Source organism: Coregonus clupeaformis, chromosome 34 (assembly GCF_020615455.1).
Source record: "Coregonus clupeaformis isolate EN_2021a chromosome 34, ASM2061545v1, whole genome shotgun sequence".
Classification (NCBI taxonomy): domain Eukaryota; kingdom Metazoa; phylum Chordata; class Actinopteri; order Salmoniformes; family Salmonidae; genus Coregonus; species Coregonus clupeaformis.
The window spans coordinates 29,610,806-29,638,591 of NC_059225.1; the positions used below are offsets into that span (position 1 = coordinate 29,610,806).

Genomic DNA, 27,786 nt, shown 5'->3' on the forward strand with positions numbered 1-27,786 from the left:
ACTGTATAGGAATTAGGGAAATAGGGACTGGCACGCAGTCCCTATGAACCTGACATAGCGTTGTTTCTGTTCTGTATCTAAATGAAAGATAGCTGCGACCTTTGGATAATAATAGCATCCTGGATATTAAACAAATCCTGCCTCAACCTCATACTTTTGAGTTAGTTATAATGTTATAATGTATTCATAAAATCTAAATGTTGATGCTTGTTCCCAAATTACTCACTAAATGTTTCTAAATGGAATAAATAAATATTCAAAGACTTAATAAAACATAATCAAGCTCAGTCTCAGTCTTAAATATGGGTAAATGTTTAGTATTTCTTTTTAGCTTTCTTATCTCTCTCAGATATTGGACAGATGCTTCAAAACATACTTCCTTATGATTTATATTTTGACTGCTTTGCCATGTATGAATGTGTTATTCAATGGGCTAATAGCAGTTAGACCAAATTCAAATGTTTCATCAAATAATTATTTATTTTTATATACAGTTGAAGTCGGAAGTTTACATACACCTTAGCCAAATACATTTAAACTCAGTTTTTCACAATTCCTGATATTTAATCCTAGTAAAAATGCCCTGTCTTAGGTCAGTTAGGATCACCACTTTATTTTATGAATGTGAAACGTCAGAATAATAGTAGATAGAATGATTTATTTAAGCTTTTATTTCTTTCATCACATTCCCAGTGGGTCAGAAGTTTACATACACTCAATTAGTATTTGGTAGCAGTGCCTTTAAATTGTTTAACTTGGGTCAACCGTTTCAGGTAGCCTTCCACAAGCTTCCCACAATAAGTTCGGTGAATTTTGGCCCATTCTTCCTGACAGAGCTGGTGTAACTGAGTCAGGTTTGTAGGCCTCCTTGCTCGCACACGCTTTTTCAGTTCTGCCCACACATTTTCTATAGGATTGAGGTCAGGGCTTGGTGATGGCCACTCCAATACCTTGATTTTGTTGTCCTTAAGCCATTTTGCCACAACTTTGGAAGTATGCTTTGGGTCATTGTCCATTTGGAAGACCCATTTGCGACCAAGCTTTAACTTCCTGACTGATGTCTTGAGATGTTGCTTCAATATATCCACATAATTTTCCTTCTTCATGATGCCATGTGAAGTGCACCAGTCCCTCCTGCAGCAAAGCACCCCCACAGCATGATGCTGCCACCCCCGTGCTTCACGGTTGGGATGGTGTTCTTCGTCTTGCCATCTTCCCCCTTTTTCCTCCAAACATAACGATGGTCATTAGGACCAAACAGTTCTATTTTTGTTACATTAGACCAGAGGACATTTCTCCAAAAAGTACGATCTTTGTCCCCATGTGCAGTTGCAAACCGTAGTCTGGCTTTATTTAATGGCGGTTTTGGAGCAGTGGCTTCTTCCTTGCTGAGCGGCCTTTCATGTTTTGTCGATATAGGACTAGTTTTACTGTGGATATAGATACTTTTGTACCTGTTTCCTCCAGCATCTTCACAAGGTCCTTTGCTGTTGTTCTGGGATTGATTTGCACTTTTCACACCAAAGTACGTTAATCTCTAGGAGACAGAATGCGTCTCCTTCCTGAACGGTACAACGGTTGCATGATCCCATGGTGTTTATACTTGCGTACTATTGTTTGTACAGATGAACGTGGTACCTTCAGGCGTTTGGAAATTGCTCCCAAGGATGAACCAGACTTGTGGAGGTCTACAAATTGTTTTCAGAGGTCTTGGCTGATTTCTTTGGATTTTCCCATGATGTCAAGCAAAGAGGCACTGAGTTTGAAGGTAGGCCTTGAAATACATCCACAGGTACACCTCCAATTGACTCAAATGATGTCAATTAGCCAATCAGAAGCTTCTAAAGCCATGACATAATTTTCTGGAATTTTCCAAGCTGTTTAAAAGGCACAGTCAACTTAGTGTATGTAAACTTCTGACCCACTGGAATTGTGATACAGTGAATTAGAAGTGAAATAATCTTTCTGTAAACAATTGTTGGAAAAATTACTTGTGTCATGCACAAAGTAGATGACCTAACTAACTTGCCAAAACTATAGTTTGTTAATAAGAAATTTGTGGAGTGGTTGAAAAACTAGTTTTAATGACTCCAACCTAAGTGTATGTAAACTTCCGACTTCAACTGTACCTTCAAGGGAGTTAGTGGACAGAGCGTCGCTGCCCAAGTTCATGCCTATTTTCATAAACGTTACCACCCAAGAACTCAGACTAAACGAGCCAAATGACAACAAGAGAGATTACTCAAAGGCTTGTACAAGAACCAAAAGGATAACAATTACTGGCCTGGTTTTAGCTGTTGTTGCCGGGTGAGCAGTACATAACAGGGACAAATAAATCAAGACATTACAGTTGTCTGTTATGCTATCAGGCCTATAACGGTGTCCCAAATGGCACCCTATTCCCTATGTAGTGCACTACTTTTGACCAGAGCCCTGATCAAAAGTAGTGCACTACATAGGGAATAGGGTGCTGTTTGGGACATAAGCTACTTCTCAGCTCTCTCAAGTACATGTAATACTTTTTTGTCCTGTAACAGACAGACAAAAGGGGTCCTTTCTGGACACAAACAAACAAGATAGTGATGTTCACTACCTGGCAGCAACACATGACTTGTCATTTGTTTGGGTGAAAAAAAATAGGTGTTGGTGAAAACATCATAAAGACAGCTAGGGGCCATACTTGCAAACATTATAAAAAGTTTAAGCTCAAGGTTAAGTTGAAGCATTAGCCAATTAAAATCGTAGATGTAGTGTCATGTGATAGAACGCTGCATTGTAGTTGGTCCCATCAGAACCTGGCACACATTAGCCCTATGCTTACCTCACAAGATGGCAGTGATTATTTCCTGTAACAAATTCCTCATCATCCTATCAAAGATCGTAAACTTTTTCTACACAAACTAACGGCATTTCTTAAAATAGGTCAACTCGGACACCAGAGGGATACATGTAAACCTCAAAATTCAAGGTTTACATGTATCCCTCTGGTGGCCGAGTTGACCTATGGACCGAGTTGACCTATGGTCTTTCTTAAGCTAAAACAGCTTTTGGTGGATTTTGATCCGTTTGGCATACAATCTGTATAGCAGAAAGACACCACTAATCACCATTATGTACCTAGCTAGCATACATTTCTAGACACCAGATCATAACATTTTACAAGTTGCAGTCCCTCATTATTATATTAGCAGAAAGCATTTCTCCATATGTCTTGATAGTTTTATTTTGTTTTTATTTTACGACCAGATGTGGTAATGGGATCCGTGATTCCGGACATGTGCAATAGCGTTTGGTTTTTATTTTAGCATTGAAACAGTCTTATGTGGGGGGGGGGTAGGGGACTCTTACCGTCTGACAGGACCTCATAGGCTTCTGAAATCTCTTTGAACCTTCTCTCTGCGTCCTCCTGGTTTTCAGGGTTCTTGTCTGGATGCCACTTGAGTGCTAGCTTTCTGTACCTACAGTATGGCAGAAATACATGTACTCTACATTATAGTGCTGAGCGATTAGTGCTTTTTGAGGTCGGTTCGGTTTCGGCTCGATTGCAAAAAAATATATATAACATGAAATGCTCTATGCATTATGTGGGTTGAAAGCTGTAACACAGAATAAAACAATTACTACAATTCCCATGATGGTAATGACTGCCAATTACTGCTTATCACTTATTAACCATCAATTATTCACATTACTTTAATAAAATATTTCAGTTGTGTATATTACATTTGCTTTATTTGATTACTATTATTTTATTTCAAGTCATCATCTCATCTCTATAGAGCTGCTGCCTATGCTGTCTGACAAAATCACTATTTTGTAGTTCTTCAAAGTAAATAAGGCATACTTTTATGACTGCTGAATACCAACTATCATTCACTTACAGTTGAAGTCGGAAGTTTACATACACCTTAGCCAAATACATTTAAACTCAGTTTTTTACAATTCCTGACATTTAATCCTAGTACAGATTCCCTGTCTTAGGTCAGTTAGGATCACCACTTTATTTTAAGAATGTGAAATGTCAGAATAATAGTAGAGAGAATTATTTATTTCAGCTTTTATTTCTTTCATCACATTCCCAGTGGGTCAGAAGTTTGTATACACTCAATTAGTATTTGGTAGCATTGCCTTTAAATTGTTTAACTTGGGTCAAACTTTTCGGGTAGCCTTCCACAAGCTTCCCACAATAAATTGGGTGAATTTTGGCCCATTCCTTCTGACAGAGCTGGTGTAACTGAGTCAGGTTTGTGGGCCTCCTTGCTCGCACACGCTTTTTCAGTTCTGCCCACACATTTTCTATAGGATTGAGGTCAGGGCTTTATGATGGCTACTCCAATACCTTGACTTTGTTGTCCCTAAGCCATTTTGGCACAACTTTGGAAGTATGCTTGGGGTCATTGTCCATTTGGAAGACCCATTTGCAACCAAGCTTTAACTTCCTGACTGATGTCTTGAGATGTTGCTTCAATATATCCACATAATTTTCCTTCCTCATGATGCCATCTATTTTGTGAAGTGCACCAGTCCCTCCTGCAGCAAAGCACCCCCACAGCATGATGCTACCACCCCTGTGCTTCACGGTTGGGATGGTGTTCTTCGGCTTGCAAGTAACCCCCTTTCTCCTCCAAACATAACGATGGTCATTATGGCCAAACAGTTCTATTTTTGTATCATCAGACCAGAGGACATTTCTCCAAAAAGTATGATCTTTGTCCCCGTGTGCAGTTGCAAACCGTAGTCTGGCTTTTTTATGGCGGTTTTGGAGCAGTGGCTTCTTCCTTGCTGAGCGGCCTTTCAGGTTATGTCGATATAGGACTCGTTTTACTGTGGATATAGATACTTTTGTAACTGTTTCCTCCAGCATCTTCACAATGTCCTTTGCTGTTGTTCTGGGATTGATTTGCACTTTTCGCACCAAAGTACGTTCATCTCTAGGAGACAGAACGCGTCTCCTTCCTGAGCGGTATGACGCGGTGTGGTCCCATGGTGTTTATACTTACGTACTATTGTTTGTACAGATGAACGTGGTACCTTCAGGCGTTTGGAAATTGATCCCAAGGATGAACCAGACTTGTGGAGGTCTACAATTTATTTTCTGAGGTCTTGGCTGATTTATTTTGATTTTCCCATGATGTCAAGCAAAGAGGCACTGAGTTTGAAGGTAGGCCTTGAAATACAGTGGGGGAAAAAAGTATTTAGTCAGCCACCAATTGTGCAAATTCTCCCACTTAAAAAGATGAGAGGCCTGTAATTTTCATCATAGGTACACGTCAACTATGACAGACAAAACATTTTTGGCCCATTCCTCCATGCAGATCTCCTCTAGAGCAGTGATGTTTTGGGGCTGTCGCTGGGCAACACGGACTTTCAACTCCCTCCAAAGATTTTCTATGGGGTTGAGATCTGGAGACTGGCTAGGCCACTCCAGGACCTTGAAATGCTTCTTACGAAGCCACTCCTTCGTTGCCCGGGCGGTGTGTTTGGGATCATTGTCATGCTGAAAGACCCAGCCACGTTTCATATTCAATGCCCTTGCTGATGGAAGGAGGTTTTCACTCAAAATCTCACGATACATGGCCCCATTCATTCTTTCCTTTACACGGATCAGTCGTCCTGGTCCCTTTGCAGAAAAACAGCCCCAAAGCATGATGTGTTCTTTGGATGCAACTCAGCATTCTTTGTCCTCCAAACACGACGAGTTGAGTTTTTACCAAAAAGCAGAACCTGGTTATCAGGATGTAGGATAGGACATAAACCTCACAATTTCTCTTACGTAGCTCCATAGTACTTGTCAGACAGAGAACTGATACTGTATACTCGTTGTTAGGGTGGAATTGGCGTGGAGTGTGGGGGGGTCCGTGGGTGGCTTGGATTCCTCGTCTTACTCATTATTAGAAAAAAAAGTGTCGTCCAAATCGGATGTTGGGTACTATATTATAATAATATAATATGCCATTTAGCAGACGCTTTTATCCAAAGCGACTTACAGTCATGTGTGCATACATTTTTACGTATGGGTGGTCCCGGGGATCGAACCCACTACCCTGGCGTTACAAGCGCCATGCTCTACCAATTGAGCTACAGAGAACCATATTGAATCCTATCAATTAAAATGGCCAATTTGGGTGCAATCAATTATCTTAACTTCTCAGAGATCAAATTATATTTCAATAAAATGCAGGAATGCTAATCTTATCTGTTTCTAACTAAATAAATTATTCCAGAACAATCTGAGATGGTGGTTGTCATGGCTTGCTGAAATTACATGGAAAGACCCACGTGCAAAGACATGTACAGCCCAAAGATAACCCTTCGGCAAATTAACAACAGTATAATTTGTCATCTATTGAGAAGGTAATCTCACCATTTATTACATAATTACACAATAAATACTAACCCCATAACCATCAATAGACCATCTTTTTCAATGATTAGTAATTAGATTGAGAGAGGCATTCATTTATCATTTGCTGATAAAATCAGTGGTTGATGACTGAGTGCTGACCAGGAAAAATAGTGTAAGTATCCAATCTTAACAGATAGCGTGAAATTCAGCATACGGTTTCAGCAATTAACAGTGGATTTCAAAAGGGGATTCAGTAATCCGATTTCACCATTCAAATGACACAACCTCCTGTTGTGACACTTACTACTTGGGAAAAACTATCCACTTTTCAGGCTGTATGTCAATGATTCACCCTGAATGGGGAGGATATCCTAACTAAATGCTTAAATCAAGAAGGAAAAACACAACATCAACCACAACAGAAGACATGACTACGGGAGACAGACGGTCGCAGGCAGAGCAGCAGGGTTTTTTTAGGCTGCCAGCCCAACTCTCCCCCCCAGCTAGGGGTAACAATAGGGAGACCGTGTAAACTCCATGTCTCTGCAGTCCAGAACAGCACAGTACAGAGGTTTGTGCTGATTCAGCTATTCTCTCTGACTAAACCCTATTCCCTATATAGTGTACGACTTTTGACCAGAGCTCAATAGACACACAGATGCCATGGAGGATGGGCCAGACTCAGAGGTAATCCATAGTGCTGTATTCATGGGTTGCATGTTTCGTCACAATATTGTTTTGAACGTTCGGTTTGAACTGATGCCTGACTGAGCGTTTTACTCAATGCATTGTCAATGAGCGCTGATTCAAAGATTTCATTAAAAAGTGCATTACAGTGGCTTGGAAATACTATGACATTCAAAAGGATAATTAGTAGGAAAACCTTTTGTCATCATTTCGATATCGCCAGATTGACTTCAGATGCAGCATAACGTTAGCTAAGATTGATGGAAGGCCACTGATTTTAGCTAGCTAACGTTATTTTTTATTAACTTTGCTAGCTAATGGCAACATTGCCATCTCTCTAAAGTAAATTTGACGACATGATAATGCTGGCAAAGTTGTTTTCTACTAAATATTTGACTACTTTAGCAATGTCATCGTATGTCCAGGCACTATAGTGTAATTTAGACTAAATAGTAGTCAGCCTCCGTCCAGAATGACTGGGCTTATCATTACTTTGGGGCACCACTATGGCGCGGCCGGCAGAGGGCGGCTTGACAACGTTCATAACAACGGCATGACGCGACAGAGTGACGGAGGTGCAACCTATAGAGACTATCCCTTACAAAAAAAGATTGCAGTTTTGAAACTGCAGTAACTGCAGTCGGCTGTGGTATTTTGGATGCAGTAATTGCAGAATAACTGCAGTTATACTGCACTCTGACTGCAATCTTTTTTCATAAGGGACAGAGCAGGGATTTAGTGTCTTATGACACAGTTAGAATCAGTAGTGAATACATTCTGCTGGGAATCAGAACATTAAGAACTCGGCCTCCATACAGACCTGGGGCCATAAGTATCAAGCTTCTCAGAGGAGAAGTGCTAATCTAGGATCAGGTCTCCCCTGTCCATTTAATATTATTCATTATAATCTAAAATACACCATTATATATATTATATATACACACACACAAAAGTATGTGGACACCCCTTCAAAGTGGATTCAGCTATTTCAGCCACACCCGTTGCTGACAGGTGTATAACGTCGAGCACACAGCCATGCAATCTCCATAGACAAACATTGGCCTTACTGAAGAGCTCAGTGACTTTCAAAGTGGTACCTTTCAAACAAGTCAGTTCATCAAATTTCTGCCCTGCTAGAGCTGCGGCTCAGCCGCGAATTGGTAGGCCACACAAGCCCACAGAACGGGACCGGCGAGTGCTGTAGCGCGTAAAAATGGTCTGTCCTCGGTTGCAACACTCACTACTGAGTTCCAAACTGCCTCTGGAAGCAACGTCAGCACAATAACTGTTAGTCGGGAGCTTCATGAGCACAAGCCTATGATCACCATGCGCAATGCCAAGCGTCGGCTGGAGTGGTGTAAAGCTCACCGCCATTGGACTCTGGAGCAGTGGAAAAAGCGCTCTCTGGAGTGATGAATACAGCATACAATGACATTCTAGACAATTCTGTGCTTCCAACTTTGTGGCAACAGTTTGGGGAAGCCCCTTTCCTGTTTCAGCATGACAATGCCCCAGTGCACAAAGCGAGGTCCATACAGAAATGGTTTGTCGAGATCGGTGTGGAAGAACTTGACTGACCTCAACCCCATCAAACACCTTTGGGATGAATTGGAACGCCGACTGCAAGCCAGGCCTAATCGCCCAACATCAGTGCCCAACATCAGTGCCTGACTTCACTAATGCTCTTGTGGCTGAATGGAAGCAAGTGCCTGCAGCAATGTTCCAACATCTGGAAAGCCTTCCCAGAAGAGTGGAGGCTGTTATAGCAGCAAAGGGGGGACCAACTCCATATTAATGCCCATGATTTTGGAATGAGATGTTCAACGAGCAGGTGTCCACATACTCTTGGTCATGTAGTGTACTAAACTGATCCTAGATCAACACTTGATACATACGGCCCCTGTAAAAAGGATGGCCATAATAACCTACAGTTAGAAGTGGTGTACAGTACTTAAGTAAACATACTCTAAAGTACTACTTAAGTAGTTTTTTTTTGTATCTGCACTTTACCATTTACACTTTTTACAACTTTTACTTCACAACATTCCTAAAGAAAATTATGTACTTTTTACTCTATACATTTTCCGACACACAAAAGTAGCAAGACAGGAAAATGGTCCAATGCACACACTTATCAAGAGAACATCCCTGGTCACCTCTGATCTGGTGGACTCACTAAACACAAATGCTTTATTTGTAAATGGCGTCTGAGTGTTGGAGTGTGCCCCTGGCTAACCATACATTTTTTTTTTAATTAAGACAATTGTGCCATCTGGATTGCTTAATAAGGAATTTGAAATGATTTATACTATTACTACTTAAGTATATTTTAGCAATTACATTTACTTTTGACACATAAGTACATTTAAAACCAAATACTTTTACTGGGTGACTTTCACTTGAGTCATGTTCTTTAAAAAAGGTATCTTTACTTTTACACAAGTATGACAATTGAGTACTTTTTCCCATCACTGACAGAGGTAAAAAATAAAATGAAAAGAACAAGAGAACTGGTAGGGCGCTTCAGGCCTTAGGTAGACCACACCTTGGCCGTAAGGCATCGCTCTCACCTGAGCAAATACAGTGCATTTGGAAAGTATTCAGACCCCTTGACTTTTTCCACATTTTGTTTAAAAAAAAGTTACAGCCTTATTCTAAAATGGATTAAATAAAAAAATTCCCCTCACAATACCCCATAATAAATACCTTATTTACATAGGTATTCAGACCCTTTGCTAGGAGACTCGAAATTGAGCTCAGGTGCATCCTGTTTCCATTGATCATCCTTGAGATGTTTCTACAACTTGATGGGAGTCCACCTGTGGTAAATTTAATTGATTGGACATGATTTGGAAAAGGCACACACCTGTCTATATAAAAGGTCCCACAGTTGACATTGCATGTCAGAGCAAAAACCAAGCCATGAGGTCGACGGAATTGTCCGTAGATCCGAGACAGGATTGTGTGGAGGCACAGATCTGGGGAAGGGTACCAAAACATTTCTGCAGCATTGAAGGTCCCCAAGAACACAGTGGCCTCCATCATTCTTAAATGGAAGAAGTTTGGAACCACCAAGACTCTTCCTAGAGCTGGCTGCCTGGCCAAACTGAGCAATCGAGGGAGAAGGGCCTTGGTCAGAGAGGAGACCAAGAACCCGATGGTCACTCTCACAGAGCTCCAGAGTTCCTCTGTGGAGATGGGAGAACCTTCCAGAAGGACAACCATCTCTGCAGCACTCCACCAATCAGGCCTTTATGGTAGAGTGGCCAGACGGAATTCACTCCTCAGTAAAAGACACATGACACCCCGCTCTGAGTTTGCCAAAATGCACCTAAAGACTCTCTGACCATGAGAAACAAGATGATCTGCTCTGATGAAACCAAGATTGAACTCTTTGGCCTGAACGCCAAGTGTCATGTCTAGAGGAAACCTGGCACCATCCCTACGGTGAAGGATGGTGGTGGCAGCATCTTGCTGTGGGGATGTTTTTCAGCGGCAGGGACTGGGAGACTAGTCAGGATCGAGGGAAATATGAACAGAACAAAGGACAGAGATCCTTGATGAAAACCTGCTCCAGAGTGCTCAGGACCTCAGACTTGGGCAAAGGTTCACTTTCCAACAGGACAACAACCCTAAGCACACAGCCAAGACAACGCAGGAGTGGCTTTGGGACTCTCTGAATGTCATTGAGGCCCAGCCAGATTCCGGACTTGAACCCGATCGAACATCTCTGGAGACCTGAAAAGGGCTGTGCAGCGACGCTCCTCATACAGTGAGGGGAAAAAGTATTTGATCCCCTGCTGATTTTGTACGTTTGCCCACTGACAATGAAATGATCAGTCTATAATTTTAATGGTAGATTTATTTGAACAGTGAGAGACAGAATAACAACAACAAAAATCCAGAAAAACGCATGTCAAAAATGTCATAAATTGATTTGCATTTTAATGAGGGAAATAAGTATTTGACACCCTCTCAATCAGAAAGATTTCTGGCTCCCACGTGTCTTTTATACAGGTAACGAGCTGAGATTAGGAGCACACTCTTAAAGGGAGTGCTCCTAATCTCAGCTTGTTACCTGTATAAAGACACCTGTCCACAGAAGCAATCAGATTCTAAACTCTCCACCATGGCCAAGACCAAAGAGCTCTCCAAGGATGTCAGGGACAAGATTGTAGACCTACACAAGGCTGGAATGGGCTACAAGACCATCGCCAAGCAGCTTGGTGAGAAGGTGACAACAGTTGGTGCGATTATTCGCAAATGGAAGAAACACAAAATAACCATCAATCGCCCTCGGCCTGGGGCTCCATGCAAGATCTCACCTCGTGGAGTTGCAATGATCATGAGAACGGTGAGAAATCAGCCCAGAACTACACGGGAGGATCTTGTCAATGATCAAGGCAGCTGGGACCATAGTCACCAAGAAAACAATTGCTAACACACTACGCCGTGAAGGACTGAAATCCTGCAGCGCCCGCAAGGTCCCCCTGCTCAAGAAAGCACATATACAGGGCCGTCTGAAGTTTGCCAATGAACATCTGAATGATTCAGAGGAGAACTGGGTGAAAGTGTTGTGGTCAGATGACACCAAAATCGAGCTCTTTGGCATCAACTCAACTCGCCGTGTTTGGAGGAGGAGGAATGCTGCCTATGACCCCAAGAACACCATCCCCACCGTCAAACATAGAGGTGGAAACATTATGCTTTGGGGGTGTTTTTCTGCTAAGGGGACAGGACAACATCCACGCATCAAAAGGGATGATGGACAGGGCCATGTACCGTCAAATCTTGGGTGAGAACCTCCTTCCCTCAGCCAGGGCATTGAACAAATGGGTCGTGGATGGGTATTCCAGCATGACAATGACCCAAAACACACGGCCAAGGCAACAAAGGAGTGGCTCAAGAAGAAGAACATTAAGGTCCTGCAGTGGCCTAGCCAGTCTCCAGACCTTAATCCCATAGAAAATCTGTGGAGGGAGCTGAAGGTTCGAGTTGCCAAACGTCAGGCTCGAAACCTTAATGACTTGGAGAAGATCTGCAAAGAGGAGTGGGACAAAATCCCTCCTGAGATGTGTGCAAACCTGGTGGCCAACTACAAGAAACGTCTGACCTCTGTGATTGCCAACAAGGGTTTTGCCACCAAGTACTAAGTCATGTTTTGCAGAGGAGTCAAATACTTATTTCCCTCATTAAAATGTAAATCAATTTATAACATTTTTGACATGCGTTTTTCTGGATTTTTGTTGTTGTTATTCTGTCTCTCACTGTTCAAATAAACCTACCATTAAAATTATAGACTGATCATGTCTTTGTCAGTGGGCAAACGTACAAAATCAGCAGGGGATCAAATACTTTTTTCCCCTCACTGTACAACCTGACAGAGCTTGAGAGATCTGCAGAGAAAAATAGGAGAAACTCCCCAAATACAGGTGTGCCAAGCTTGTAGCGTCATACCCAAGAAGACTCGAGGCTGTAAGCACTGCCAAAGGAGCTTCAACATAGTACTGAGTAAAGGGTCTGAATACTTATGTAAATGTGAGTTTTTTTTATTTTTAATACATTTGCAAAAATGTCTAAAAACCAGTTTTTGCTTTGTCATCATGGGGTATTGTGTGTAGGTATATTTATACAAAAAAAAATACAAAAAAAATCAATTTTAGAATAAATAATTAAATAAATAATTGGTCATTTAGCAGACGCTCTTATCCAGAGCGACTTACAGGAGCAATTAGGGTTAAGTGCCTTGCTCAAGGGCACATCGACAGATTTTTCACCTAGTCGGCTCGGGGATTAGAACCAGCGACCTTTCGGTTACTGGCACAACGCTCTTAACCACTAAGCTACCTGCCGAATAAGGCTGCCGAATAAGGCTGTAACGTAACAAAATGTGGAAAAAGTCAAGGGGTCTGAATACTTTGAATGCAATGTATATCTACAAATGCTTCAGTGCATTTCCTGTTCATGTAAGATTTCTCAGAAGAGCTACTGTTTGCAAACTACTTTAGTTCAATGTGTGACTAACTTTCACGGAGGTGTCAACTGTGGTTTTCATTGATCTTATCCATTGGTGGTGGATAAGATCAATGATCATTTAGTTAATAAAAGGTCCAATGCAGCTGTAAGTACCTTACTGTGAATGTTTTAAATGGTCAAAAATGATTAAAGAAAATTGCTTCTTAGCAAAGAGCAATTTCTCAAGCAACGATTTTGCTAGGACTGTCTGAGAGTGGTGGGGAAAACTGAAAAGTAGCTGTTATTGGCAGAGATGTTTGGAACTCTTATTGGTCTCACCAGGCAGGACAAAACGCCATCCCACATAAATAGGTTGAAATTTCAGGCAGTCTTTTCAAACAGCTCTGACACTAAAAGGGCATCATCATCATCATTTTCACAATTTCACATTATTATTCCAACCTCATAGTGTGTAAATACATATAAAAAACACAGGAAAATCACGTTTTTGACAGCACTGGGCCAGAGTTAGAAGTGGGCAGCCCAGTGGTAAGAGTATCAACTGTATCAGAGAGATGTGGTTAAACAATTTACCGAACCTTTAGACCTTTGTCTAGGGTGGTATCTACCTAGTCCAAGGTGAAATGCAGGACAGTCAGCGCTAACATTGAAAGTAAAAACACTGAATTATTATGACTACTGCTTGTGTTTAAGTTGCCACTACTCATTTTGTGACTTAGACGGTTATGTTTTACACTGTAGTCAACACTAAAACTGAAAAACAGTAGTATAGGGGAAAAACGCTCCCTTCACAATTGAGTTAGTATTAAGTTCAGCCAAACCCTAAAAAAACCGAGCATACCTTAGATTCCACAAGCCTAGAAGCACTAAAGGGCAGATCATACTCTCACAATCATGATGCTGTTTTAAAAAGAGGAGTGTTTGTGTGTGTCATTCACAACATATTACGGGCAAAACAACAATACGCACGACACTCATCAGTTCTCAAATGACAATAGGGAACATTGATCACAGGACATGAGGTGTGTGTGTGTGTGTGTGTGTGTGTGTGTGTGTGTGTGTGTATATAGGAAGGTATGTGACAGCCAAGGTTACAGGAAGAGGAGTGGGAAGAGTGGAAACTCGAAAGCCTTGCATTTAGCACTGTCGGTTTCTACTCAGTTTCTATAATTAGTCTACTACATCCACAATAGAGGCCATGCCGGACTGGGGCACTCACGCTTTTTTAATGTCCTCCGCCGACGCGTTTCTCTGGACCCCTAAGATCTGGTAGTATTCGGTCATGGCTGGTTATCTCTGTGGCTCCTTCTTCTAGTCAGCAGTCTTCAGCCGGCGCTCTGCAGAGGGAGCAAAGCATGGTCTAAAAACAATGTGGAGGAACTCAAGGAGGAGGAAAGCACAACAACGTGGGGCCGTGACAGAGGCAGAAACCTAAGGAGAGTGAAGAAACCTCCCCTCCCGTCCCCTCTGGCCCAAAAGGGCAAAGCTAAACAAAGTAATCAACTGCCCTGAAAATAGAGCCCTCTTAAGAGAGAGAGAGAGAGAGAGAGCGATGAGTGGCGGACAGGACTTAAGCTAACATTAGCTCTAATATTACATAAAGATTGAAAGTTTATGATTGTTAAGGAAGGACAAATTAAGAACTGAAGCCACCACCATAACGCCCCCGTTACCCCTTCTTCATAAGCATGCCTTTACTGATATCATAAGCAGCCTGGAGCACCGGGTAAAACATGACCAGAATCAAATATACTTCCATCCGATACAAGTCTTCCATTTCATCTCTGGTTAAATGTGGCCGGTGAGGCAGCTTTGAAAAGAGAATAAAAAGACGTTGTCTTCCCCTATCAATTTTCAGTCCCAGTAGAGTCGTCTGCATGATATATATATTATATTAACAGTCCAATTACCACTCAATTAACATATCTATTACATTTTAGACATTTAGCAGACGCTCTTATCCAGAGCGACTTACAGTTAGTGAGTGCATACATTATTTTTTCATACTGGCCCCCGTGGGAATCAAACCCACAACCCTGGCGTTGCAAGCGCCATGCTCTACCAACTGAGCTACACGGGGCCCATTACATCTACTATGGTACTGGAAGATTCATAACATCCTTTTTAAAAACAGGTTGATTCCATAGAAAACGCTATGTATATACAGTAGCCACACTTTGCCTTGATGACAGCTTTGCGCACTCTTGGCATTCTCTCAACCAGCTTCACCTGGAATGCTTTTCCAACAATCTTGAAGTACTTCCCACATATGCTGAGCACTTGTTGGCTGCTTTTCCATCACTCTGCGGTCCAACTCATCCCAAACCATCTCAATTAGGTTGAGGTCGGGGGATTGTGGAGTCCAGTTCATCTGATGTAGCACTCCATCACACTCCTTCTTGGTCAAATAGCCCTTACACAGCCTGGTCATTGTCCTGTTGAAAAACAAATGATAGTCCCACTAAGCCCAAACCAGATGGGATGGCGTATCACTGCAGAATGCTGTGGTAGCCATGCTGGTTAAGTGTGCCTTGAATTCTAAATAAATCACTGACAGGGTCACCAGCAAAGCACCCCCACACCATCACACCTCCTCCTCCATGCTTCAACGTGGGAACCACATATGCGGAGATCATCCGTTCACCTACTCTGCGTCTCACAAAAACACGGCGGTTGGAACCAAAAATCTCAAATTTGGACTAATCAGACCAAAGGACAAATTTCCACCGGTCTAATGTCCATTGCTCGTGTTTCTTGGCCGAAGCAAGTCTCTTCTTCTTATTGGTGTCCTTTAGTAGTGGTTTATTTGCAGCAATTCGACCATGAAGGCCTGATTCACACAGTCTCCTCTGAACAGTTGATGTTGAGATGTGTCTGTTACTTGAACTCTGTGAAGCATTTATTTGGGCTGCAATTTCTGAGGCTTGTAACTCTAATGAACTTATCCTCTGCAACAGAGGTAACTCTGGGTCTTCCTTTCCTGTGGCGGTCCTCATGAGAGCCAGTTTCATCATTGCGCTTGATGGTTTTTGCGACAGCACTTGAAGAAACTTTCAAAGTTCTTGAACATTTCCGGATTGAGTGACCTTCATGTCTTAAAGTAATGATGGACTGTCATTTCTCTTTGCTTATTTGAGCTGTTCTTGCCATAACATGGACTTGGTATTTTACCAAATAGGGCTCTCTTCTGTATACCCCCCCATTTTGTCACAACACAACTGAATGGCTCAAACGCATTAAGAAGGAAATAAATTCCACAAATTAACTTTTAAGAAGGCACACCTGTTAATTGAAATTCCATTCCAGGTGACTACCTCATGAAGCTGGTTAAGAGAATGCCAAGGGTGTGCAAAGCTGTCATCAAGGCAAAGGGGGGCTATTTGAAGAATCTCAAATATATTTTGATTTGTTTAACACTTTTTTGGTTACTACATGATTCCATATGTTATTTCATAGTTTTGATGTCTTCACTATTATTCTACAATGTAGAAAATAGTAAAAAATAAACAAAAACCCTGGAATGAGTAGGTGTGTCCAAACTGTTGACTGGTATTGTTTGTGTGTGTATGTGTGTGTCCGCTTTCCAAGCTTGTGAGATTATAGTATTAGAAGTGGTCTAGAAGTGATTTTAAATGAAGTGGAACATAAATAAACAGGAATAAGTGATGGATTAAAAATGCAGACCATATGGGAGGTTTTGGCTGGCCTGGACGTGGCAGCTCATGAGCAGCTTACAGCACGGAGGAGATGGGATTCTCAGCATCTACTGGGATTTTCACCAACCTCAATCTCACACAGGAGTAGATGGAATCTCACTCGCATAACAGCACAGATGAGAGATATTTTAGCTTGTATAGACTAGAGCATACAGAATGTATACCTAGCAGTAGAGCTGGGTGATATATCCCCTTTTAAGGTATACCGGTATGGATCCACATATACAGTGAGGGAAAAAAGTATTTGATCCCCTGCTGATTTTGTACGTTTGCACACTGACAAAGAAATTATCAGTCTATAATTTTAATGGTAGGTTTATTTGAACAGTGAGAGACAGAATAACAACAATAAAATCCAGAAAAACGCATGTCAAAAATGTTATGGAAATAAGTATTTGACCCCCTCTCAATCAGAAAGATTTCTGGCTCCCAGGTGTCTTTTATACAGGTAACGAGCCGAGATTAGGAGCACACTCTTAAAGGGAGTGCTCCTAATCTCAGCTTGTTACCTGTATAAGACACACCTGTCCACAGAAGCAATCAATCAATCAGATTCCAAACTCTCCACCATGGCCAAGACCAAAGAGCTCTCCAATTATGTCAGGGACAAGATTGTAGACCTACACAAGGCTGGAATGGGCTACAAGACCATCGCCAAGCAGCTTGGTGAGAAGGTGACAACAGTTGGTGCGATTATTCGCAAATGGAAGAAACACAAAATAACCATCAATCTCCCTCGGCCTGGGGCTCCATGCAAGATCTCACCTCGTGGAGTTAAAATGATCATGAGAACGGTGAGGAATCAGCCCAGAACTACACGGGAGGATCTTGTCAATGATCTCAAGGCAGCTGGGACCATAGTCACCAAGAAAACAATTGGTAACACAATACGCCGTGAAGGACTGAAATCCTGCAGCGCCCGCAAGGTCCCCCTGCTCAAGAAAGCACATATACAGGGCTGTCTGAAGTTTGCCAATGAACATCTGAATGATTCAGAGGAGAACTGGGTGAAAGTGTTGTGGTCAGATGAGACCAAAATCGAGCTCTTTGGCATCAACTCAACTTGCCGTGTTTGGAGGAGGAGTAATGCTGCCTATGACCCCAAGAACACCATCCCACCGTCAAACATGGAGGTGGAAACATTATGCTTTGGGGATGTTTTTCTGCTAAGGGGACAGGACAACTTCACCGCATCAAAAGGGACGATGGACGGGGCCATGTTCCGTCAAATCTTGGGTGAGAACCTCCTTCCCTCACCCAGGGCATTGAAAATGGGTCGGGGATGGGTATTCTAGCATGACAATGACCCAAAACACACGGCCAAGGTACAAAGGAGTGGCTCAAGAATAAGCACATTAAGGTCCTGGAGTGGCCTAGCCAGTCTCCAGACCTTAATCCCATAGAAAATCTGTGGAGGGAGCTGAAGGTTCGAGTTGCCAAACGTCAGGCTCGAAACCTTAATGACTTGGAGAAGATCTGCAAAGTGGAGTGGGACAAAATCCCTCCTGAGATGTGTGCATACCTGGTGGCCAACTACAAGAAACGTCTGACCTCTGTCATTGCCAACAAGGGCTTTGCCACCAAGTACTAAGTCATGTTTTGCAGAGGGGTCAAATATTTATTTCCGTCATTAAAATGCAAATCAATTGATAAAATTTTTGACATGCGTTTTTCTGGATTTTTTGTTGGCGTTTTTCTGGATTTTTTGTTGTTGTTATTCTGTCTCTCACTGTTCAAATAAACCTACCATTAAAATTATAGACTGATCATGTCTTTGTCAGTGGGCAAACGTACAAAATCAAATACTTTTTTCCCTCACTGTAGTATGGATCTTATAATGATAAACTGATACAGTGCTATATAAAGGAAATGTTCTACAAATTGGACAACTTCAATGTTAGTCTTAGTTAGGTTAACTATAAGACAAATCAGAATGGAGAATGCCCATTAAAACCACTTCAAATTAAGGGCTGTGTTTATCATGCATCTCAGAGTAGGGGTGCTGATCTAGGATCATTTTTGCCATTTAGATCAGCACTCCTTCTCTGAAATGCTTGATACATACGCCCCCTGATCTAACAGTAGAGCACACTGAAGGCGATCCGTCACACAACACAGGGGGAAATCTCCCTGATTTCATTACTGTGGCCTCACATTGTTCAACGCCTAATTAATCATTAATGACTAAGTAGCAGTCATTATGTGACTAGGTCTCTGACTAAGGGCAGAGTGTGTATTTTGAAATCACATACGATGTTTAAAAGAGTATTGATTACAGAGGGAGTGTTGTGTAACAAAAAAGATAGATACAAAGAGAGAAAGACAGAGGGTGAGACAGCTGTGAACAGGACATAGAGATAAAGAGAGAGAAAGATAACGAGCGAGACAAGAGAGCGAGCAAGAAACACAATACCCCAGTAAAATGGCCAGTCATCAAAACGTCAATAGTTCATGGTGCTTACCTACTGGTAACCATGTGGCTGTTCAGCAGAGATAATGTACTAACTGACAGAGGCATCTTAAATAGTGGTGGTAGGGTTTCTATGCACCCCAATGGAAGTCCCTTAGACAGCAGATCCCAATGGTAGATGGACACCGAGTAGTGAGGACAGACCTGAGGCACAGCGCTATGCTCTCTAGTGTGCGTCCCAAAATGACACCCTACACCCTAGTGAGAGAACAAGAGCGAGAGACAGATCTGTTTCTAGATTCATCTACGCTGGGAGAAGCTCTATGCTGTTTACGATGGCCTGCAAATGATCTTAAAACACAAACTTGACTTGTCTACACTAACTGGAATAGACTATAGTAGATACACAAACCAGGTAAATTAGACTACAAAACACCATGATTCCACTCCACCCTAACGATGGGTCAAACCAGCCCTCGTCCTTAACTAAACCTGAAACCGTTGAGCAGCCCATGTGGTCCAAAGATAGACGGACAAAAAGCGACCAACGAAAGTCCTATACATGTTCAAAGCTAATTTAACCATGTCAACTATATTTATAACTAAAGATGGAAAAACTTAAACACACATTGGCACATGTCCAGATTTAAAACAACCTGATAGAGGAATTATATATTAGTCAAGTAATATCTTCTTAACCACATAAACAAACTGATAAACAATTAACACAACTTTCTAGAGCGATCAGTTACCAGTTCCTCTGGGAGTCCAGTTGTATCCTGTTTGTTTGCCATTAATAGCCTCTGTGCCCTTTTCTGTTACTGTGTGTGTGTGTGTGTGAGAGAGAGAGACATGGCAACAGACAGATGATGCTCACACTCCACAGGGGTTTAGAACGGGAATTAGTTGTGGGCAACTGACAGTGAAAAGGTCAGAAATGTTCCAGGAATTAAAAAGCAGACCGTTCGAGGAAGCATTGATGAACTTCATATCTAAGCCACCATGATAAAAATATAATGAATCTCTTATCCTTCCGTCCCACTCCTTTGCTCTCTTCCAATAGTAATAGATCATGAATAAGACAGTCATGCTCAAGGCACACATTCACAGCTGAGAGCAGAGCCCTTGTTCATAAAGTGTTTTAGAATGGGAATGCTGATATAGGATCAGTGTTGCCTTTTAGATTATAATAAAATCAGATTGCATGCACAGGGAGGACCTGATTGTAGATTAGCACTCCTACTCTGAGACACTTTATGAATATGGGCCCTGGACACTGACCCGAGGCTCCCTCATCCCCTATCACTCCCCGCAGGCAGGTTTGTACTGCTAGCTAATGGATCAGACTACTGTCTGTGCTTGGTTGCGTGCCTGTGGGAGTGTGTCCGAGCACTGAATGTGGGTCAATCAATCCCACATTCCTCCTATTTCACAGGGGTGCACCTACACCTGGTATCTTTTGAATTTTGGGAGGGAAGGCACCAGCGCTCACGCGAGATTTGGTTCTTGGTTGCTGAGTTTAGATCAAATCCTACATTACGTCCAATGAATCTGTATATACTATCAATTGACAATATATTTTATCCATCTATGCAGAGCAGCAGTACAACTTTGTTGCAGTAAAATCCCAATACAACAAGTGAGTGTAACAAGCTGCTATTGACCTTGATGCTTATGAGTGTCTATAGGTCAGCATGGTCAATATTAAAGGGGAAATCTGCAGTTCAAACAACAAAAACCATCCACCCTGCTAATGTTTTGGTAAACAGCTGAAGGATGGGGCTGGAGAAATGTAACCACTCAAATTCATAGAGAGCGCTATCGATGCAAGGACTGACCATACAAACTGGGAGTAAAAAAAAAAAACTAATATTTTGGGTTCTGGTGGGGTAGCACAGTTTTACTACGCTTAAGATGCATTTTTTAAATATATTCTTCAAGAATCAATGGGTATAAATCATTATTTAAAAGTCCAAAATGGATGTACCAATCACAGACTGTCCCTTTAAAGGGTAAGTTCACACAAATGTCCTTACCTTGTCCATAGACTGCTTCCAGGGTAAGAGTAAGACAGTAATCTATGCTTTGGTTGTTTACCTAACCATCGTCTCCAAATGCTAACTTTTTAGCATTTTTCTCCAAAACAATGTAAGTTGTTTTGTAATTTGTGTGAACTATCCCTTTAAAGGTGCATGCAAATGTTGAATAAAAGGTACTCTTGCATTCAAGGTGTACTTCTCTCTCACCAGCTGGTTGCCAGGGTAATTAATTGGTTTGTGAGACAGCTGAGGTACAGAAGTTAGGTTGAGGGGAGTTATTAGTGTGAACAGATGCAGACAAGGTGCCTACCCCCAGAGCCTACCCGGTTAAAGGTGTAGAGAGACCCATCCTAAAAGGTTTTTGCTCTCAGTGTGTAAACAGGATGAGCAGAATGAATCCAAACAAGCACAGAGCAGAGCTAGGCAAGAGCTACCAAAGACGTTCTATCCTGGTTCCACTACTCGCACTACTTTAACATCTAAACCTCTCCCCCCAGAACCTAATCGAGCGCTCTTGCAAGATTTGATTCTGGGTTTCCGAGATTAAAACAATTGTTTAGTTCTTTTTCAGTAGTGCTGTGCCAAATTAAATGTCAAGGTGGAAGCTTATGAACACAATATTTGATGAAAGCAACTAAAAAGATATTTCATGTGGATTCATGAAAACTAGAAGAACAAGTGAGTACACAAGGGTGCCAATATATTCTATCTTCCCAGAAGGTTTGATTCGATTTCCAAATTCAACTGTGGTAAAATGAGAACAAATAGTTTCAGTTTGGATGGATACCATGGGGCCAGCATATGTCATCATGTCAAAAGAAGGCGTGTCCACGCGCTCATAAAATCTATTTGACTGGATCAACTACTATTTAAAGTCCATACTAGTATCAATGGCCCCATACACACCCAGTTTGTACAACTGATGTACAACACACTTGACAAAACAGTTGTGATCGAACAGAGTTCGTCTGCACAAAAATGTTGACAAATGTTGGCAACAAAATTTTTGTGCAGACAAACTCTGTTGCGTCACAAGAATGTCAGTTGTCTCATAACCATTGTGGTGTCAAATGCGTTGTACATCGGTTGTACAACCCAAGCGTGTACGGGGTCAGTATGAAGAAGTCAAACCTCATCAGTAATACCTTGGTAAATGAAGGCTAGAAGTAGGCTACTGGAACAGAAGTTCCCATCGCTCGGGGCAGGTTCTAAAATATGATGATTCATGTCTTTGCCAGCTAGTGAAAACAGAATTGGAGGGAACAGAGCAAAGTAAGCCAGAAACTAGAATTTGGGAGGAGTACTATCATTATCTCTTCCTAAAAACTCTTTGCCTACTTCTGTGTAAAATGCAGGGGAAATAAGCCTTGCGAATTTGTTTTAGATTCCCATTAGTCTGGGATGGTAAGCATCGGGTCTAGTAGTGTGGGGGATGCAAATAACTACACATCAGACATTTGAGTTAATTAATGCATAACTTCTGTACATAGGCTGCATGTAAGATAGCTGATTTTTTTAAACTGGCATCTATTGAAAATGTGGTTTCTTTGACATAGGGAACAAAACAGTGTTCAATCCCCAGATTAGTGGCACCATGCTATAAAGTCATTGTGAGCCCACTAGAATTCAGGCATTCTCATGGACTCCTGTCCTGTGCTGATCAGAGGTGGTGGGCCTCTCTTAGGTCACTGGTTCCCTTTAAAAAAAAAAAAAGCTTCCCAGTCTAACTGAAACAGACATTAAAAACCTATACATTCTGGGAAGATTTGCTATAAGCCTTGCCTCATAAACACTGTTAGTTTACAGTGATGGAAAATCCTATCTAACAGAAATTGAAAACAAAAACTGAAAATAGGAAATTCTCTAGAACAGCACCTGCGAGGACACCCTCACTAGGGGGAGCAATACAAATGTCACTACTCTTCAGTTCTAGTAAGTTCCAGATCACTTCAAACCAACAGAGTTTGGGTTATATGTCAGTTGAGGTGGTAATTCAATGACAGAATTACCAGTTACTGTGCTCTCTTTATGAGGAAAGCATCACCTATGCCTCATTACATGTGTAAAATACTGTATGCTTAATATTTACTAATAACTTTTAGTGGCTTATAATGGCAATTGATACATATTGAAGATAACGTTTTTGTCATTCGTTGTGCCTGTCATTCTAGATGTGATAATAATAAGTATTCTCCACTATCTCCTTGAAATGTTCTATCAAATGCATGTCATTGTAGTTTTATATTCTCCTTCTGCAGCCAATTCTCCACTGACAAATACAATAGGAACTGTCTGGTTGAATACATTGAACTAAGTTATTGACGCAAATGCATGGCAATAACGAATACGACACTTTGAAACAATATACTATACCTATAGTATGAGGTTCAATTGAGCTGACTGAAGGGCATCAAATATACAGCTGCAACGGTATATAGTCGTGACAGTCGCTCTCCACCGGAAGGTTGCGACATTGAAAAACATTACGCGCATCTCAGTAGACACAGTAGCGAGATGCCAGAGCGGATTTTAACGCTGACAAAATTAACGCTAATTTATAATCACCTGCGACATCATTCGTGTCAAAAATGAGATAAATATGATAGCAATAACGAGAGAAAATGCCCTCACCGTCCACCTCAGCCGAGGAAATGTGCCCGTCTACGTTTACTGACCTCTGTGACTCCCAATCCACTTGGTTATGTTTTCGCGAACCCTCTATGGTTGTTAACTGTGCGTCTCCGGAAATTATACTTGTGCTTGGGCTACCTCATCAGCGTTTGAACCGAGCAACTCCTGCACACTTTCTCAGATCTCATAAACACATTTATAGTCTCGTGAACTCTGACTGTTGAACATCCGTATGCCTATAGGAGCTGCAACTGATGCGCTCTGCGTACATGTGTTCGTGAATACCACTGTCACTTCCTGCATCAGACCGAAGGGGTCGGGAATAATGTTGAGAACAATGTTGGGACCCATGGTTGGGAACAGTTGGGAATGGAGAATTGCCAGTTTGCACGAAGGTTGATTACTCAACACTGTGTAGTGTTTCTACGCTAGAAGTGTAACCTATGAAGGAATGCGAAAGTACTGGGTTATGGTCAGTGGCGATTTTAGCATGTAAATGTTGGTAGGCAAACTTCCCAAAATTGTTTTAGATGCCTGCCAGCAAAGCCACTACACAACACAACACAACACAACACTACACAATACATTAATTTGACTATAATGACAAACGGTGCCCACAAACTGTTAGGGCCTACATAAAGCTGTCCCAACAGCAGAGTCCCAACAGCAGTCCCAACACCTTACCAGGGTTACATCTGGCTATAAGCGGAACCTTGTCTGGCAGCGAAACAGTTAATTCAGCCTCATTTACTGCCTTTTAAAAAAACATAGCTAATATGGCTGACTTGCTTAAACAAATGTGGTTCTACTGACAATTGAGATGTACAAACTATGGCATAAGGGGACGACGAGCGCATTAGAGGCAATCCGTAATTTCGATTAAGACATTAATGAGCGAGCTAGGACGGACATAGTCAATATAACAATTTGTTCAGCACTTTTGAAATGTACAGCGACAGAATTCAGAACATGGGCCGTTCTTACAGTATTCTCCCTGTACACCAAGTCAGAACCGTAGGATAAATAAAGGGGGCATATAAGCAGACAATGAAAGCTCTTACACTATTTGATGATGACATTTCTCGAAAACATGCTATAGGCGGCATGTGCACCACCAAGTCAGAACAGTAGGCTAAATTATGAGGGCAAACGGGACCAAATTATTAGGGTGAGGCACATGGGCTACTAACGGCTTACTACACAACACACACTTAGTATTACTTTCATAGCTACAGTATATAAATTTATATCTCCCTGGCATATTACATTATTTATGCAGCAGCATACAATACATTTTTGGACTCACCTTGTTGTGCTGCGCTCACTTGAACAGGAAGGTGGCGTGGCAGTCCTTCGTGGGCAAATTTTGTCATCAAACTTTGTCATCAAAGTCTGGCATTTTCTGGATTTATGGTGCTTTCAAGACAACTGGGAACTCAGAAAAAAACAAGGTTGAATCATGACGTTAGTGATCTTCAGGTCAGAGCTCTAGAAAGAGGCCAGAGTTCCCGACTTGGAATTCCGAGTTGGATGACCGTTCAAAACGTATTTTCCCAGTCAGAGCTCCTTTTTTTCTGAGTTCCCAGTTGTCTTGAACTCACTGAAGTCTGATGTTTCCCATTTCCGAGTTTCCAGTTGTTTTGAAAGCGGCAGAAGTCATGCTGGATTGACAGCATGGCCAATGTTGAATGTTTATCCTTTTAAGACCATTAAACCCAGACTTGGACCACACATCCACTCCACTGAATAGCAAGCTAGTGATTGCTTTGCAATGCTTGCAGTTAGCCACTGATTCCTTCCAAACCACTCATTGTTGAATTTGCAATTTCCAACTTGTTGTATAATGTTTATGTCCAATGGACGATGAGCACCGATACGTTTTATCTATCATTTATCTTCATAAATTCTCTCCATATGACAAGAATTGAAAATGATTTGACATTAGATTGTTGACTTGATTCATGTTGATGACTGCTAGCAAAGATTTTGAAAGTATGATGTTGACATGATCAGTCCAAGCTAGTCCAAGCTAACGTTATTTGACGTCATTTTATCTGTGGCCAATGACCTTGAGCCTTCTTGGATGGGCACTTCTAATGTAACTCTATGGCAGCACCCAAGGGGCTTGAATTTTCGAGCTCTCCCCGTAGATTTTGCGGTGATGTAGTGTCCCCATGAGTGACAGAACAATGAGCCAATCACGGTGCAACTAGAGAACATTACCAACCCCTACTCTCCATATTAGCTAGCTGCCCCATCACCACAGAAAGCACTGAGCTAGGCTGAAATACCTGCATTTTGGAGCTGCCTTACTCAAGAAAGCAAAAAAGAGACCATGTTTCTATGGGGCTTTATTAACTCAATTATTTATTTATTTTTACATTGTTTGCAAACTGATATGTGGCACGTATTAATGACAAAATAACATGCAAAACAGGAAAAAGATATATATATATACACTACCGTTCAAAAGTTTGGGGTCACTTAGAAATGTCCTTGTTTTCTAAAGAAAAGCAATTTTTTTGCCCATTAAAATAACATCAAATTGATCAGAAATACAGTGTTGACATTGTTAATATTGTAAATGGCTATTGTAGCTTGAAACGGCTGATTTTTAATGGAATATCTACATAGGCGTACAGAGGCCCATTATCAGCAACCATCAGTCCTGTGTTCCAATGGCACGTTGTGTTTGCTAATCCAAGTTTATCATTTTAAAAGGCTAATTGATCATTAGAAAACCCTTTTGCAATTATGTTAGTACAGCTGAAAACTGTTGTGCTGATTAAAGAAGCAATACAACTGGCCTTCTTGCGACTAGTTGAGTATCTGGAGCACCAGCAATAGTGGGTTTGATTACAGGCTCAAAATGGCCAGAAACAAATAACTTTCTTCTGAAACTCGTCAGTCGATTCTTGTTCTGAGAAATGAAGGCTATTCCATGCGAGAAATTGCCAAGAAACTGAAGATCCCGTACAACGCTGTGTACTACTCCCTTCACAGAACAGCGCAAACTGGTTCTAACCAGAATAGAAAGAGGAGTGGGAGGCCCAGTGCACAACTGAGCAAGAGGACAAATACATTAGAGTGTCTAGTTTGAGAAACAGACGCCTCACAGGTCCTCAACTGGCAGCTTCATTAAATAGTACCCACAAAACACCAGTCTCAACGTCAACAGTGAAGAGGCGACTCTGGGATGCTGACCTTCTAGGCAGAGTACATTCAGAAGAAATGGCGCCGGAGAAGATGGCTGCTGTTTTACAGCCCTCTAACCAATTGTTCTATTATGTGTGTTTTTTCGCATTATTTGTAATTCATTCTGTATATAATGTTTCTGCCACCGTCTCTTATGACCAAAAAGAGCTTCTGGATATCAGGACAGCGATTACTCACCTCGTATTGGACGAAGATTTTTTCTTCAATGAGTCGGACGCGAAGGATATCCTACAGACACCCGACAAGGCTCAAATCCCCTTCATTCGCATGAGAAAGAGACAGAGATATCGTGGACGTAGGTCGGGGTGTCTTGTAAGGATCAGACGGCGAGCGAGTAAACTGCCTCTTCCATCAATCCTATTAGCCAACGTTCAATCATTTGTAAACAAAATTGGACAACCTAAGATTAAGGTTATCCTACCAACGGGACATTAAAAACTGTAATATCTTATGTTTCACCGAGTCGTGGCTGAACGACGACATGGATAACATACAGCTGGCGGGATATACGCTACATCGGCAGGATGGAACAGCTGACTCCGGTAAGACAAGGGGTGGCGGTCTGTGTATATTTGTAAACAACAACTGGTGCATAAAATCTAATACTAAGGAAGTCTCAAGGTTTTACTCGCCGGAGGTAGAGTATCTCATGATACCCTGTAGACCACACTATTTACCAAGAGAGTTTTCATCTATATTTTTCGTAGCTGTCTATTTACCACCACAAACCGATGCTGGCACTAAGATTGCACTCCATGAGCTGTA

General features: G+C 41.7%; 1 protein-coding gene across 7 annotated transcripts in view; it reads right to left on the reverse strand.

Annotated features, from left to right (window-relative positions):
* Window positions 1-24,049, reverse strand: part of LOC121549992 (dnaJ homolog subfamily B member 6) — a 60,586-nt gene extending 36,537 nt beyond the window's left edge. For 5 of the 7 annotated variants that reach the window (XM_041862036.2, XM_041862035.2, XM_041862032.2 and 2 more), the window contains exons 1-3: window positions 23,806-24,049; window positions 14,229-14,346; window positions 3,349-3,458 (exon numbers count right to left, since the gene is read on the reverse strand). In XM_041862036.2, coding sequence (XP_041717970.1) covers window positions 3,349-3,458; window positions 14,229-14,293 — 175 coding nt within the window. In that variant the 5' untranslated portion in view covers window positions 14,294-14,346; window positions 23,806-24,049. The other 2 variants (XM_041862033.2, XM_041862034.2) reach the window with 2 other exon arrangements.
* Window positions 24,050-27,786: the final 3,737 nt, after the last annotated feature.